Here is a 17,988-nt window from a genome sequence, read left to right as displayed (position 1 = left end):
TTTTTTGGTCTATTTTGATGTGGAAACTTGCCTTAAATTGTTTTTTCTTAGGGTTTTAACTTAAATACACTGTATATATTCATATGGATATTATTTAAGATGATTCAACAAGTCGGAGACCGACCCCAGGGGGCTAGGTGGGTGGCCCGCAGGGGTTAAGTTCATTTTTCCCAATATATTTGTTGTGATACATCAAATTATAGGTTTTTTAGGTCTAGGAACTCAAATTTAGAGCTAAAATAAGCATTAGACTAATCTGAAGCTAGCCCCAGCGGGCTAGGTTGGTGGCCCGCAGGGGTAAAGTGCATTTTTTCTAATATATATCTTGTTATATATCAAACTATAGGTTTTTTAGGTCAAGAAACTCAAATTCTGAGCGAAAATTAGCATTAGACTGACCTGAAGCTAACCCCCCCGGGCTAGGTTGGTTTTCTGCAGGGCTCAAGAGCAATTACCTAACCTAACCTAGAAACTTACTTATATTTCTACAGGTTTTTTTCTTGAATAAACTGTGTCTATTAATTAAGACTTTATTTAAGATGATCCAGCAAGTCGGGGACCGACCCCAGCGGGCTAGGTGGGTGGCCCGCAGGGGTTAAGTGCATTTTCCCAATATATATGATGTGATACATTAAATGATATGTTTTTTAGGTCAAAGAACTCAAATTCAGAGCTAAAATAAGCATTAGACTAATCTGAAGTTAACCCAAGCGGGCTAGCTGGGTTAACCACAGGGCTTAAGTGCATTTTACCTAAGCTAACCTAGAAACTTACATTTATTATTTTTTTAGGTTTTTTTTCTAGAACAAACTGTCCATTCATGAGGACCTTATTTCAGATGATTCAGCAAGTCGAAGACCGACCTCAGCGGGCTAGGTGGGTGGCCTGCAGGGGTTAAGTGCATTTTCCCCAATATAATAATATGTTGTGATAAATCTAATTATAGGTTTTTTAGGTCAAAGAACTCAAATTCAGAGCTGAAATAAGCATTAGACTAATCTGAAGCTAACCCCAGCGGGCTAGATAGGTAGCCCACAGGGCTTAAGTGCATTTTACTTAACCTAACCTAGAAACTTACATTTAATATTTTTTTTAGGTTTTTTTTCAAATAAACTGTCCATTCATGAGGACCTTATTTCAGATGTTCCAGCAAGTCGAAGACCGATCCCAGCGGGCTAGGTGGGTGTCCCTCAGGGGTTAAATGCATTTTTTTTTTAGTATTTTTGTTGTCATACATCCAACTATAGGTTTTAAGGTCAAGAAACTTAAATTTACAGCTAATAAAAGCATCAGACTAATCTGAAGCTAGCCCCAGCGGGCTAGGTGGGTTGCCTGCAAGTCTTAAGTGCATTTTACCTAACCTAACCTAGAACCTTACTTATTTTTTTTTATGGTTTTTTTCTGGAATAAACTGTGTCTATTTATTAGAACATTATTTAAGATTTAAGACCCCAGCAGGCTAGGTGCGTGGCTCGCAGGGGTTAAGTGCATTTTTAGTTGTCATACATAAAATTATAGGTTTTTTAGGTCCAGAAATTCAAAGGGGTAGTTTCACGAAATGCATTTGAACTTAATTTAGTGAACTGCATAATTTTTCCTGGTTAATTGGTTAAACTACATTTATATGGCATATATTTGAAAGAATTTCAATTTTGATAGTACAATGTTAGCGGTGGAAGAATTTAATATGCTAATAGGATACAATTTTTTAAATACATTTAATGTATACCACATACCACGAAAAAACTAGCATCAGGTTGCTATTGTGTTTTTTTTTAGCTTTTTTAGTTTGATGTATAACAACACATAATTTGGAAAATTTACCCCTGCAGGCCACCCACCTAATCCGCGGGGGTTAGCCTTAGGTCAGTCTAATGCTTAAAATAGCTCTGAATTTGAGTTTCTTGACATAAAAAACCTATAATTTGATGTATGACAACACATACAAAATAAAAAATGCACTACACCCCTGTGGGCCACCCACCTAGCCCGCTGGGGTCGGTCCCCGACTTGCTGGATAATCTAAAATAATGTCCTCATTAATAGACACAGTTTATTCAAGGAAAAAAACAAAAAGAACAAGTAAGTTTCTAGGTTAGGTTAGGTAAAATGCACATAAGCCCTGTGGAAAATCTACCTAGCCCGCAGGGGTTAGCGCCTTCAGGTAAGTCTTATGCCAATTTTAGCTCTGAATTTGAGTTTCTTGACCTTAAAAACCTTTATTTTGATATATAACAAGATCTATATTGGAAATAATGCATTTAACCCCTGCGGGCCACCAACCTAGCCCGCTGGGGCTAGTTTCAGATTAGTCTTATGCTAATTCTAGCTCTGAATTTTAGTTAACTGACCTAAAAAACTTATAATTTGATGTATTGCAACATATATATTGGGAAAAATGCACTTAACCCCTGCGGGCCACCCACCTAGCCCGCTGGGGTCGGTCCCCCACTTGCTGGATCATCATAAATAAAGTCCTCATTAATAGACACAGTTTATTCAAGAAAAAAACCTGTGAAAATATAAGTAAGTTTCTAGGTTAGGTTAAGTAAATGCTCTTGAGCCCTGCAGAAAACCAACCTAGCCCGGGGGGGTTAGCTTCAGGTTAGTCTAATGCTAATTTTCGCTCAGAATTTTAGTTTCTTGACCTAAAAAACCTATAGTTTGATATATAACAAGATATATATTAGAAAAAATGCACTTAGCCCCTGCGGGCAAACAACCTAGCCCGCTGGGGCTAGCTTCAGATTAGTCTAATGCTTATTTTAGCTCTGAATTTGAGTTCATTGACCTAAAAAACCTATAATTTGATGTATCACAATAAATATATTGGGAAAAATGAACTTAACCCCTGCGGGCCACCCACCTAGCCCCCTGGGGTCGGTCCCCGACTTGCTGAATCATCTTAAATAATGTCCATATGAATAGATACAGTGTTTAAGTTAAAACCCTAAGAAAAAACAATTTAAGGCAAGTTTCCACATCAAAATAGACCAAAAAAAGCCTAAAAACACCATTTCCGCAGGGTTTTTCTTACCTAACCTAACCTAAAAATAAAAATTTTTGGATTTTTTTGCCATTTAGATGTAATACCTATAGGACTAAGCTTATATATCAAGTTTGAAGGGTCTAGCTCAATATTTAGACCATTTTGCTCACGGTTTAAGAGCTTATGTCATTACGCCCCCCCCTCCCTCAATAAGATAATATCTTGGGAGAATATTAATTTCTGTTCAATTTTCCTCTAACAAAATTTTCCCCCAGCAATGTAAAGATAAGGCAAAAAATCTGAGGGAAAGCATCATATTCTTCTCACTCCCTGGTATGCTTAACTCATCTGATTTTATGACAAAATATATCAATATTTTGCGTAGCCGAAAATTCCAACAAAATTCCAGACGAAATAAGAACAATAAATTAATATGTCCTAAGTCACATTTTCATCCATCAGTAATCAAATGATGGTAGGTCGGCTTAAATGTCCTTCTTAAGGAGTAGCTGCGCTACTTTAAAAAAAATTAAAACTTACCCTGTTGTTGAGCAATACTCAGCTGATTGTCATCACCCAGTGGTGGAAGCCTTATTTCTTCTGCCACTGACTGTTGCCTTTCAGGTTGGGAAGTTGAAGGCTTTGCGGATTTTTTTGCTTGTGAACTTGAGCCTGCAATTGGATTCGGACTGGTACCCTGTTGATTACTGAGTTCTTGGCTTTCTTGATGATGTGAAGATGATCCCTGTTGAATACCTGGCTGTTCTTGCTGCGGAGATGACTGGTGACTACTCACAGACGACGGACCAGCACTCGCCATATTGTCTTGTTCAACAGCTACAGGATTAGAAACACTGGGGGTAAGTGTGACACTTCCAGACAAAGCTATCTCTTGCATATGCTTGGTCTTGATCCGCTTGGCCAATGGACCTAAAAAAAGCAAAATAAATACTAACATACAAAGATAGAAGGGTGATACTTTCCAACCCTATACTAATCACGGAGTTTTATATCTTACTTTGTACTATGTCACGACTGCTTATATTTTGATTATACATGATTAGGTATACAATACTATATCAATTTACCATGCATTTGAGTTATTAGTATGCTTAAAATTTCTACAAAAGGACAGAAAAAAATTGTATTCTTTAGGCCTGTCTTTTTTTAAAAGGAAAAATAAAAATATGAATGTAATACCTGTTAATGATTTGTCTTCCTTCGAATTTGTTTCTTGTTCCCAGGGATCAGTGAGACTGCTAGGTAAACCAGAGAAGGCATGGCCGATACCTGGATTAAAAAAATTAAATGAATACCTAAAGTCTTCACAGGATTAAATTTTTTTCTGTTTGTAGGTATTATTTTTCAGTCTGTCAAGCAATAAAACCTCCTCCCCCCCCCACCTTCCAATATTTATTTTCATTATTGATTACAAATAAAGGGGAAGTGAGATTTTTCCCCTAAGCTTAACCTTTGCAAGTGGCCCTAATCGTGTGGGCCTGAACCTGCGGTATCCTAACACTGCGGGGAAACCCAATACCCAATATAACCTAACCTAACCCCCTGAAGAAAAAACTACCTCACTCTACTTATAATTTAAATTTTGTATGATAATAAGGGAGGGAGGTTCAGTACTCAACAATGTACTTAGAGGGAAAACGTCCTTTTTTTCATATAAAAGGGCTAATCAGCTAGACAGAAAATGTTTTAATTTCGATATGAGAACGAAGTTAAAGTCATGACTTTCCAATTTTGAGCTATTAGATTGAAGATTTTTAAATTGGTTTTTCAAAGTTTTATATATCTCTTCTTGCTGAAATACATCTAAAATTGAAAATCATTACGACCGTCAAGACTCCTGCATCATTTATTTAACAATTTTGGGTACTTGGCACCAGGCACAGTGAAAAAAAAAACGAGGAGAGTATTTTTTTTAGAATGGGTTTTAACATAAAGTGCGTGTCTGTCTGTACTTTACTTTACTTTTATTTTTAACTTCCAAAACCAATTTACTTCTCTTAACTTAGAACCTTTTTCTTTCACTCTAACACCTAATTCAACTATGTTTAGCTTATCTAAAAGTAGAAGGGGCCGGTTTTGCGAAATATCCCGCTAACAGCTGATGTTTCGTTAAAGTGAAGCTTTCATATATTAAGAAAAGGTTTAAACTATTTTGAGGGAGGATACCTACAAAACCATAGAGCAAAAAAGTACACCTCAAAATATTTTTTTCTTAAAAGAACTATGAAAGTAAAGAGTCACCTTCCCCTAGAGGCCTCTAGAGGGCTCAGCCTCTAGTAATGAATAAGCACTTAAACACACTTTGTTTAAATTGTAAAGCTTTGTACTGAGTTATCTCCAGATGAATAGAGTAACATGTATTCTCATGGGAGGTATATAATGGTACAATCTCTCAAGAGGAAAATATGACAAAATGGGATAAATCAAAAATTCTATAACTTGTTGTGCTGTTGACATTTTCCTCTCCGTAAGGAAATAGCTTAAACCCTGCAAGTATCAAATCTCTTATGACATTGCTGACCTGTAAGTCCTTATGTTTCTTCAAGCTTGCTAATATAACGATACCCCCCCCCCCCTCTCCCCTCCTCCTTTACCTCAACCCTTCCCCAACAATTAAGAAACATATTGATCAACATATAAGGACTGTATTAGCAACCTAATTTGACGACAAAAGTTTTTCATACAATATATCCACATATTCTATTTTTCTTCATATACTTATTTCTTTATTACGAGGAGAAAAAGAAAACAATACTAATGTGTGAATTAAGTTAAGTAAACCAAAACAAAACAAAAAAATCATGGGGAAAAAACTTATAATTTTTAAGTAGCGAAGCAACTATAAAATGACCTTGTTGGTATTTATCCTTATGTAAAAGTAACAGGTTGTCTGTCTATTTGTGTGTATCTGTGTGTAACATAGGACTCAATAACCACTGATCCGATATGGTTCACTTTTACTGTAAAACTTCTTATAGTTCAAGAGAGGCTTTTTAAAAACTATTTTGGTGAGGGTAGCCTGTCAAAAAAAGGGAGGCAGCAACAAAAAGATAAAATTCAGAATGACAAAAAATTAATAGATGGTAATTCTCAGGGAGTAAGGGAGGGGACAATGGATCGAATATTAATTTTTTAGGAGTCTCAGACTTTGGGTACTGGCTTAAAGGGAATGTGCAGTGCAAGAATTTAGCAGGTTCTGACTGACTTTGGGTACTAGTGCATCAAACTCGCTAAGTTAGTTTGGAATATAGCAGACAAAAAAATTTGTTATGCGATGGCTAGTTTAAAATTTTTTTCTCTCCAAAAAATATCATTTCAAGGATAAAAACTTGATTGTGATATTTGTGTAATAAACAATCTAAGAACCCATAAATTTTTGAGGCATTTTAAACTTTAGGAATATGGGTTGAACGAGTTCCAGAGAGATTTTTCTAGTAATTAATTACAAAATGGTTACGTCAGTCTGGCCTTTCAGCGATAACTCTTAAATTGAATTAATTGCCCATTGTCCCCTCTCTTACTCCCTGGAAATTCTCAGGATTTATACACTTTTAGCACCTTTTTGAAGCAAATTATAATAAGTCAAAGAGAAGCTCAGATCCAAAAAGTTTTATTTAGAATAATATTAAAACATTTTACAAAAACATTATAAAGGGTGACTTTTTATAAAGTTTGCTCATTGTTATAATAACAGACTTGCTTCAAAACTGTTTTTAATAACAAAGCTACTCTAAAATTCTAATATTTAGCCTTTTGTCAGAAGTTTTTGAAACATAATAATATTCTAAACTGTTTCTTTAAGATTTGCTATTAGACATCTTTCTATATCTCTTTGCTTTCTAACTAAGTTTGATGTTTGAAAATTTTGTACCTATTGTAAATGTAGTTCTTATTAGTATATACTCAGCTGTTTTTTGAGATAGATATATTTATAATTTTTAATAATATAAGTGTGACATAATTAGCTTACCTAAACTTTCCGCATAATTTGAGCTGCTGAGAAAATCCGCTAATTTTGTATTATTTCCACTTCCAGTGTTAGAACTTACTCCATTTAAACCGTTTCCTAAACAATTCAATAAATTTCAAAGAAAATATTTTATTTTAGCACGTTTTGTCAAAAATAAAAATATCAGAATGTTGTTAAGATACCTATCTTATTTAATTTATGGTTGCAAAATTGAAAACAAAAAGCAAAAACAAATTCATTTTCTTAGACTACCTTAAAGACAGTCACAGTTAAAGATTAGCAGCGCTTTTAAAAAGCGAAGCTTTTCTATAATTAGGGTCGGTCCGTCCGTCCGTAACGGATAGCTCTTTTTGTTAATTTAGGCATGTTAGAATTGTCCTATCGATTTCAAATTTTGCATGGTGATTCCTTTAATAGTTAGGTACGATTTAGAAAGCGTAGCAACTCTATAATCATCACCAAAATGTCCGTACGTCCATTTTAAACATGTTGATTTTTTAAATTTTTTAACAACTAATTTTTATGTGATATAATCATCCGATTTATCTGATTTTTGGTATGTTGATTCCTGGGACAACAAAGTATGATGTAATAAGCGAAGCAACTCTATAATTAAGTCCTAAAATTAAACATTATCCTGAATCAAGCAGTTTTTCAACAAATTTACTTACAATTTTGCTTTGACTCTTATACATTTACAGGGCGACCACTCCAAAACCAAAAAAATATAGTATTTTTATAGTATATTTTTTTTATCCATATAGTATATATACAGGGCGACCACTCCAAAACCAAATAAATATAGTATTTTTATAGTATATTTTTTTAATCCATATAGTATATATAGTATATTTTTTCTTACTCATATAGTATGATATAGTATCGGACTTTGTTTTATTTAGTAATACATAGTATATAAATCATCAATAATAACTCAAGGCAAAGCTGTTATCAAAGTAATTTCACATATAAGGGGGGAGGGAGGCCTTACTCTTTGATTATTAGGCTAGGTATTAATATGAGTCTATGGGTCATTAGGGATAAAAGTTTACTTTTGGGGTAGAACTTCACGTATATTCAATCATTTTTTGGATAGGTCTCCAGGTTCAGGTGCTGCAGGCTAGCTGGAAGGTGGTTTCTGAACAAGTAAAAAAAAATTTAAATTTCTGTTTGAAGAGTTAGAGATCAACTTATTAAACAAAATATGTATCTTTATGTTATTAACATATCTGAAGAAAAAAATCAAAATCAGACTCCAATTTATGGTCCTGCAGGCCTCCAGGTTCACTCTGGACAGGTGAAAAATTCAAATTTCTTATTAGAATAGTTAGAGGTCAACTGAACTTATAAAACAGAAAATGCATCTTTTTGGATGTTATTAATATAACTGAAGAAAAATTAAAATCGACGTCCAAGATCTGGTTTTGCAGGCCTCCAGGTCCACTCTGGACAGGTAAATTTCAAATTTCTTGTTTGAAGAGTTAAAGGTCAACGTATAAAACAAAGTATGCATCATTTTGGATATTTTTTTTACACATTTGAAGAAAAAATGACATTTAGCCTCTAGGTTCAAGTGCTGGAGACCCTCAGGTGGACTCTGGGAAGGTAAAAATCAAACTTCTGATTTGAACAGTTAATGGAATATTTGTTAAACAAAATATGCTTATATTTGAATGTTATTTATATATTTTAAGGAAAAAATAAAATTAGCCTCCAGGTTTAGGTGCTTCAGGCCTCCAGGTGGACTTAGGTTAGGTTTTAGGCTAGGGAGCCGAGCGCTGCGGCCAGAGATCATGGTTCACTGTCGGAGGGGGGGGGGGGGGGGGAGGGTGGAAGAACTCAAATTTTCAAAATTGAAAAAAAAATTTCTAAAAGGATAATACCGGTTAGTTTATTAAACAACATAAGCATCTTTTTTAGATAATATTTATGTGTTTTAAAGAAAAAATGACAATCGACCTCCAGGCTAGGTTAAGGTGCTGCAGGCCTCCAGATGGACTCTGTTCAGGTAAAATATTATGTTAATATATAATAATATGTTAATATTATCCAAATAAATGCATATTCTGTTATATAAATTGACCTCTAACTCTTCATATAGGAAATTTGATTGTTTACCTGTCCAGAGTGGACCTGGAGGCCTGCAAGACCTGAACTTGAAGGCCGACTTATATATTTTCTTCATATATGTTAATAAGATCAAAAAATACATATTCTGTTTAAAAGTTGACCTCTACCTCTTAAAATAAAAATTTATTTTGTACCTGTGAACCTGGAGGCCTGCAGGACCTGACCCTGGAGGCTAATTTTCATTTTTTCTTCAGATGTTAATAACATCCTAAAAGGTGCATATTTTGTTTAAGATAAATTGATCTCTAAATCTTCAAACAAAAATTTTAAATTTTTTTACCTGTCCAGAAACCACCTTCCAGCCTGCAGCACCTGAACCTGGAAACCTATCCAAAAAATTAATAAATCAAAGAGAACTAATACCCAAAAGTAAACTTTTATCCCAACTAACCTTTAGTCTCACAATAAGACCTAGCTTAATAATCACGGAGTAGGGGAAAGTGGCAAAACTTTTCCCTCCCTTAAGTTAAGTTAATTCTATGAAAAGTAACTGATATTTAAAACATAATCACAAACAATAATATATTTTCAGGATTTTCTCAATTACTGTGGAGCTTTATGCATTTTTGTCATATCACAGTATTTTTTAATGGGTTATTTTAGGTTAAGTTGGGTAAGTCAAAGGTTAACGATTGCCCCTCAGAGATAAAGCCCCCCGCAGGGGCTAGAAATAGGAGAAAACCTACTGTGAAAATGAGACAAAACGCTCCTTCAGAGGCGTTGTCTCAAAACTGACAATATTCGTTTTTGTTATTTAAATTTAATATCATATAGTATATATAGTAAATTTTGGTCAAATAAAGGTAATATTATATAGTATATATAGTAAATTTTGGTCATATAGTATGATATAGTATCCAAACTCATCCTATATAGTATAAATAGTATATATAGTATGCAGTGGTCGCCCTGTATATAGTATATTTTTTTTCACTCATATAGTATGATATATTATCTGACTTTGAATTATTTAGTAATACATAGTATATACATCATTCAATGAAGAAACTCTATTAAATTATATTATTGTTTGTGATTGTGATTTAAATATCAGTTATTTTTCATCATAGAATTAACTTTAGGTGGATGGAAAAGTTTTGCCACTTTCACTTACTCCATGATTATTAGGCTAGGTATTAATATGAGACTATAGGTTATTTGGGATAAAAGTTTACTTTTGGGTAGTATTTCATGTATATTTAATCATTTTTGGATAGGTCTCCAGGTTCAGGTGCTGCAGGCTAGCTGGTTTCTGAACAAGTAATTTGAAGAGTTAGAGCTCAACATATAAAGCAGAATATGCAGAATATTTGAATATTTTTTTTTACATATTTGAAGAAAAAATGACATTTAGCCTCCAGGTTCAGGTGCTGCAGAGCCTCAGGTGGACTCTGGACAGGGACTTCTTACTTGAACAGTTAATGGTATATTTGTTAAAAAAATGAGCTTATATTTGGATGTTATTTATATTTTTGAAGGAAAAAAAATGGCCTCCAGGTTTAGGTGCTGCAGGCCTCCAGGTGGACTCTGGACAGGTATAAAATCATTTTTTTTATTTAAGAAGTTAGAGGTTAGTTTATTAAACACCATAGGGATCTTTTTAGATGTTATTTATGTGTTTAAAGAAAAAATGACATTTGATCTCTAGGACTAGGTTAATGTGCTGCAGGCCTTCAGGAGCTCTGGACAGGTAAAAATCAAAATTTCCTATTTATAGAGTTAAAGGTTAGTTTTTAAAACACCATAAGCATCTTTTTAGACGTTATTTACATAACAGAAGAAAAAAATACAATTGCTCGGGTGCTCAGGAGCTGCAGGCCTCCAGAGAAGACTCCAGACCTCAGAGAAGACCTGGAGGCCAACAGGTCCTGAATTTGATGGACAATTTTATTTTGTTCTTCAGATATGTTAATAACATCCAAATAGATGCATATTCTGACCTCTTAACTCTTCAAATAAGAAATTTGAATATTTTATCTGTCCTGAGTGAACCTGAACTTGGAGCCTGATATGTTAATATTATCCAATAAATTCATATTCTGTTATATAAATTGAACTCTAACTCGTCACATAAGAAATTTGATTGTTTACCTGTCTAGAGTGGACCTGGAGGCCTGCAACACCTGAACTTGGAGGTCGATTTAAATTTTTTCTTCAAAGTTGTTAGTAACATCAAAAAAGGTACATATTCTGTTTTTTAAGTGGACCTCTAACTCCTAAAATAAGAAATTTTATTTTTCACCTGTCCAGAGTGGACCTGGAGGCCTCAAGACCAGAACTTTAAGCCTAATTTAATTTTTTCTTCAGATTAGTATGTTAATAAAATCCAAAAAGGTGCATAGTTATTTTGTTTAATAAGTTGATCTCTAACTCTTCAAATAAAATTTAAATTTTTTTACCTGTCCAGAAACCACCTTCCAGCCTGCAGCACCTGAACCTGGAGACCTATCCAAAAAATGAATCAATATTAGTGAACTATTATCCAAAAGTAAACTTTTATCCCAAATAACCTTTAGTCTCACATTAATACCTAGCCTAATAATCATGGAGTAAGTGAAAAATAACTGATATTTAAATCACAATCACAAACAATAATATAATTTAATGGATTTTCTTCATCTCTTTCTTGCTGTGGAGCTTTATGCATTTTTGTCGTATCACAATATCTTTTGATAGGTTATTGAATGTTAGGTTAGATAAGATAAAGGTCATTGGTTGCCTCGCAGAGCTAGAGCCCCCCGCAGGGGCTAGAAATAGGAGAAACCCTAATGTGAAAATAAGACAAAACGCACCTTAAGAGGCGTTGTCGCAAAACTGACAATATTCGTTTTTTGTTATATAAATGTAATATTATATAGTATATATAGTAAATTTTGGTCAAATAAAGGTTAAATTATATAGTATATATAGTAAATTTTTGTCATATAGTATGATATAGTATCCAAATTCATCCTATATAGTATAAATAGTATATATAGTATGCAGTGGTCGCCCTGCATTTATATTATTATTATTCAGTTCTGACACTATACAAGTGTTAATGTCCAATTGTCCTACCGTTTCAGTGCTTCGCTTTTATGGATGTTGTCATCCTTGTTAACATAGTAATGCTAAGGGGGGGGGGGGAGTTCTGACACATTTGCGTAAACCTGGTGTATAGGCTTCATCTTTAGACTGAGAGGATAGGTTATTAGGGATAAAATCATTCTTATATGATGAATTTCCCCCAGATTTAAGATTTTTTGGATAGGCCTCCAGGTTCCGGAGCTCCAGGCCTCCAGATGGTCTCTCTACAGGTAAAAATGAAAAAAAAAAAATTTTTTTCAAGAGTTCGATGTCAGCTTATGAGACAAAATATGTATGTTTTTTCTTCAAATATGTGAATAACAATCAAAAAGAAGCATATTTTGTTTTATAAGTTAACCTCTAGCTCTTCAAAAAAAAAATCTTATTTTTAATTTTTACCTGTACAGAGACCACCTGGAGGCCTGGAGCTCCGGAACCTGGAGGCCTATCCAAAAAAGCTTAAATCTGGGGGAAATTTATCATATAAGAATGATTTTATCCCTAATAACCTATCCTCTCAGTCCAAAGATAAAGCCTATACACCAGGTTTACGCAAATGTGTCAGAACTTCCCCCCCCCCCCTCTCTTATATACCTTGGGAAGAAGCCAAATTGAACAACGAGACACTCGGTCCAGCCCCGCTAAATGTTCCAGATGACGAGCAGGCTCCTGATTGGCCAGCATATGATTGTGACGTCACATTTCTTGTTCCTGATTGGCCAGCCGCTGATTGTAAAGAGATATTACTAGCTCCTGATTGGCCAGTTGTTGATAACTGTGATGTAACGTTCCAGGAAGATTGACCAGCATTTGATTGTGACGTCACATTTCTTAAACCTGATTGGCCAATTGCTGCAGGTCTACCAGAAGAACAGCTGTCTACAGCAGAAGAACCAGTTCTTGGATTAGCCTCATTGGTTCCAATAGTCAGCATTGAAACCGCATTTTTGCTTGAGCCAACACTATCTGCTGTTAAGGAGGAACCGGTTCTGGCTTCAGATGATCCAAGCGGTCGCAAAGATACAGCTGCAGTAGCTGTGCTTGGCCCAGCAGAGTAGTTATCTGTCGAAGATGAGGTTGAAGGTAGGGCATTCACGCTATTGCCACTTGAACCAAATTGATCCGAAGAAATCAGAGTCAATGACACAGAGCCCTACATAAGTAAAATGTAATTAATGTTGAAAATAAACCTATATCTCTTTCTTAAACATAACCCTTGTGAAAATAAACACTAGAAAATATCATTGTTTATATTAATTAAGCTGAGAAATTAAAGAAAATTCAAAATAGTAACACAGTATAAAATCGGTAACTTTCAAAAAGCAGTCAAGGGCAATTCGATTGCCAATGTTATAAAAAGTGGATGTTTTTTTGGGGTGAGTTTATATGAAAAATACCCTGGTATATTTATACCTGAGAAAACAATGACATAGCTGAGTGCCTGGATCCTCCAGAATAATTCCTTCCGCCACTTCCACTAGGTCCAGGTATAACCTCTGCCGCGCTTGAGCTACCCTCAGCCTCTCCAACCTCTCTACTTGAGCCAGCAACAGCAGCATTACCATTCATTAGTTCAGGATTAACCATTGCACCATCTACAACCATTTCCATGGTAGCATTGGCAATAGCAGCATCATTCATCTCTAAACTTGGTCCTATCCCGTCCTCATGATAGCTTTGTAACAGCCGGCCTTTCCTGTTCATCATGGGCCGTTTAAATGGCGGTTTCTGGCCGCTTGGTCCAGGTACAGGTACAGCAGGGCCGTGGGGTTGTTGTGGGTCAGCTTCACCTTGATCACTTAATTGGCCAATGGACTCGTCAGATGAGACACTTGCCTGAAGAAAATAAAACATTTTAATTAAAATTAGTGATTTATATTCTGAAAAATCATATGGACTGAACGAACTAAGATTTCAACATTGATTTCAAATGGTTCTAGTAAGGTAAGATATTAAGACTTTCTAACTTTCAAAGATAAATGGTACCTATATGTGGTATATGAAAAAATACCATCTATTATGTCAAATGATTAGGTATAATCTTTAAATAAAAATTACAGAAAAATTTATTTTCATTTTCAACACGTCCCGAGAATTTTTCACATGGAATATTCTGGCATACCATAGTTATAGAAATGCAGGGGTTTATATTCTACATGTGATCCCCGGCTAAAGAGAGGGGAGGGGGAGTAAATAAAAAAATCAAGTGGGAGGAGTAAAAATAATGAGAAAATAAGAATACCGATTGAAAACATCTTCCCCCTTTTTAGGAAAAACTAGAAAAATATATAGGAGGCATAAAAAAAGAGTAGGTAAAATAAAGAGTAAGAAAAATATTTTTCCATTTTTCATGGGGAAAATAGAGGAAAAAATAAAAATATTTTACATGCGGAAAAAAATTAATCTTGTGCCATGGGTGTATATTCTGCACAAGATTTATTTTTTTTCCCCTGCTAAAAATTTTTTTATTTTTCTTCCCCCACTAGTTTTTTCTCACCAAGTAGGGGGAAAATGGAAAAATATTTAAAGAACTCTATATTTTATTTATTTTATCCCTCCTACCACACATTTTTAAAAGTTTTTTTTACCAAGGAGGGGGGGAAATGGAAAAAATGTTTTCAGTTTTCTTAATTTTTACATTTTTTTTCCCTCCAACCACTTATTTTTAATTCCCCCCCCCCCCCTGAGCAGGGGATCCCATGTAGAATATACACTAAGAGATATAAGTTTTCCGGAATTTTAATGTAGGGAGTAGATTTGAAATCTGCATCAAATTTTAAGGATTTTTTATAAAATTCGTTTTTTGTAAAATTCTTTATCTAAAAGCGAAAATACATTTTAAGTTAATTAATTTTGACCAATAGGATAGGTGGATTTTAAACTACCTGCGCTCTAATTGGTTGAATGATGTACGACATCCAATCAGAGCGCAGATTTTTTAAATCCACCAATCACAGATGCCAAAATTAATTAACTTAATTTGTATTTCCGCTTTTAGATAAAGAATTATACAAAAAACGAATTTTATAAAAAATCCATAAAATTTGATGCAGATTTCAAATCTACTCCCTACATTACAATTCCGGAAAACTTATATCTCTTAATATACACCCCTGTCTTGTGCAGAATATATACACCCCTGTAGAAATGTTAGATTTATAAAACATCCTTTTCCCTTGAAAAAAAAATAATTTTTGCTGAAAGAAAAAACTAATCAGATTAGCTGTTTTTAATGAAAAGGTTTGGTTATATCATTGGCAAAAATATGCAGAAATTGCAAATTATATTATTATGAAATACATTAGGTATAAGTACTATGGACCATATTTTTTTTTAATTTCTGAAACAAATTTCTTTATTTTATACAATATATGACATACCTAATGAGAAAGACAGACAGGAATACAAATGAAGAAAAATTATGGAAACTTTTTTCATGGAAAATATATTATTTTCATATTGATAACATAAAAGATATTTCATTTTTGATAAACGAATAAAACATACCTACCCTACTTTGTCAATTAAAGAGTATCTACACTCGGGGAGGGAGGGGACAATGGGCTGTTTATTACACTAGTATCCAAAGTTTTTAATAACAGTTTATTATTCGTTGGATCAACATATAACGTTGGGGACTTTTTTTTATAAATTTTGATTGGTTAATTAATTGAGTAGAGTGTCCAAACGTTTTAACCAATAATTTTAATAGAATAGGAATTTTGTGTACCATCATTGGGATGTGCATCAATTTATCGGCCATTGTCTTATCCCTTTAGATCCCTGAAGAATAATCCTACCTGAACATCTGGAACAGGATCAGCTTGCTGGTTGTGCCTGGCACCTGAACCTTCATCCTGAGCAGCACCAGGCACCATTTCATCCAGATCTCTGTCGTCATTGGGAACAAGTCGGAAATTTCCTTCGTCGACCTGTATCAAAATTGTTTGTGTATCATGAGTGTCAGGTAATATGACATAAACAGATGGTTGGATCAATCCACAAAGGGGTAGTTGCACGAATTGCATTTAAACTTGATTTTAGTTAACTGCCTATTTTTTTCTGTTCAATGTTTTAAACAACATTTATAGGAATTATATTTAAAAGAATTTCAATTTTCTACCATGTAGTTAAAAAAAAAATATCAAGACTTTAAAATAATTTTTTGGTGATCAGATATGTGCAATTTATACAGCTGGCTATTTTCACAAAAACAGCATGACGACTAATTTAGTGATGTCTAATTGTTTTTGATTGATTGTAATACAAAATTATATATGTATGTTTAATAGCAGGGACAAGGGAATGATATTCTGACAAACAACTCTATAGGAAAATTTCCCCACAACCCCCTTCCCCTTTTCCTCACCACCCTGGTTTAATTGTATACTTGTATTTTATGCTTGAAATCAATTTTCTGAAAGGCACTTCATGCAACTAACCCTTTAGTCGTGATGGGTAACCACCCACATTCAAAAGTATATCTCAAAGAGAGATATTTTGTATAACAAAAGAAGCGAAGCCAAAAATTCATTCATGGACAAACGGACAAAGTGCAGATAAAAAAATGAAGTAGAAAGAACATAAGAGGGGTATTTTCAACCAAAAATCAAAACTCTATCTTAATTAGCAGCCAAAAAACACTTTTTCTCAATAGCGTTACGAACGGACTGACAGGCCAACGGGCAAAGATTAATCCTACCTGTCCACTAGTGGAGATGCCCTCGTTGTCATCAAATCCAGGCATGTAAAAGTTATGATCATGGATGCTGGCAGTTGTACTGCTGGCCTCACTGCCAGGTATACTCTCAGAATCATTCATATCAGAGTCACTATCTCCTACATAAACATAATTCTTAAACAAAGGTAACAGGATGACTGTCTGTCTGTAGCTTAAGATCTCGCTAATAGCAGGACCGATATGGTCATCCTTTACAGTGAAACTTCTTATATGTTCATGAAAGGTTTATACTTATTTTGAGGGAGGATACACCCACCCTCCATAGAGAAATAGCCCCTTAAAAACATACCCCCACCACAAATTATTTTTTACAGTGCAGTGGAGAGTAGACTTACCACCCACTTCCCTCAGGTGCCCCTAAAGGATTCTAGAGGTGAAGCCGCAAGTGAAATATAATAAGATAGCTACATTGATTGATTGATTGAAGTTTTTCTCAAAATGCCAAGTCGATTACATAACACCCATCTCTTCTTTTGAAATAAATTGAACAATCTGGAGAAGGGGTAGGAATTTAATGTGTTTTAGTTTAGGTTAGGTTATAATGGATAAAGGGTAGCCCCACAGGGTAAGGGTATCCAACCCCCCACCACCCTCCTAGGACTAGGGGATTAGAAAAAAACCATTGGCCAAATCAATTAGCTAAAACTTTAGAAAAGACTAAAGACTAAAAAAAATATAATTCTCTAATAGATTTTCAGAATAGATTATCTAATAAAAACAAACCTTCATGCTCTGCTTCATTGCCCCTATAAATGGGGGATGGGATAATAAAATTTCCACTGGTCGAATCCACGGTGCTGTCAACCACATTATCCCCCTCATCTCCCATGTAGCGCCTGTTATTGCTACTGCTGCTGCTGCTGCCAGCTGCAAAACCACGTCCGACAATTTCCGGCGGTGACAGCACCTAAAAATAATAAAAATAAAACCAATTAGGTAAATAGGTAAAGACAGTAGTAAGTTTTTTGTCTGTAGCTTAAGATATCGATAACTAATGAACTCTGAGTGCTCCATTGTAGGGAAGCGTCACATAGGTCCTGGGATAATTTTAAACTATATTTCTGTCCATCC

At 34.5% G+C, this 17,988-nt stretch overlaps 1 protein-coding gene across 3 annotated transcripts in view; it reads right to left on the bottom strand.

Moving 5' to 3' along the window:
• Nucleotides 1-17,988, bottom strand: part of LOC145328801 (uncharacterized) — a 119,812-nt gene that overhangs the window by 73,875 nt on the left and 27,949 nt on the right. For all 3 annotated transcript variants that reach the window (XM_080172671.1, XM_080172673.1, XM_080172672.1), the window contains exons 32-39: nt 17,641-17,824; nt 16,879-17,015; nt 15,977-16,108; nt 13,590-14,012; nt 12,771-13,329; nt 6,981-7,076; nt 4,190-4,279; nt 3,530-3,919 (exon numbers count right to left, since the gene is read on the bottom strand). In XM_080172671.1, the coding sequence (XP_080028797.1) occupies nt 3,530-3,919; nt 4,190-4,279; nt 6,981-7,076; nt 12,771-13,329; nt 13,590-14,012; nt 15,977-16,108; nt 16,879-17,015; nt 17,641-17,824 (2,011 nt within the window). The remainder of the gene's footprint in view (nt 1-3,529; nt 3,920-4,189; nt 4,280-6,980; nt 7,077-12,770; nt 13,330-13,589; nt 14,013-15,976; nt 16,109-16,878; nt 17,016-17,640; nt 17,825-17,988) is intronic.

This window comes from Acartia tonsa, chromosome 9 (assembly GCF_053477335.1).
Source record: "Acartia tonsa isolate MP-2025a chromosome 9, ASM5347733v1, whole genome shotgun sequence".
Classification (NCBI taxonomy): Eukaryota; Metazoa; Arthropoda; class Copepoda; order Calanoida; family Acartiidae; genus Acartia; species Acartia tonsa.
Note: the sequence above shows the minus strand (reverse complement) of the source record. Positions and strands in the feature narration are given on the sequence as shown.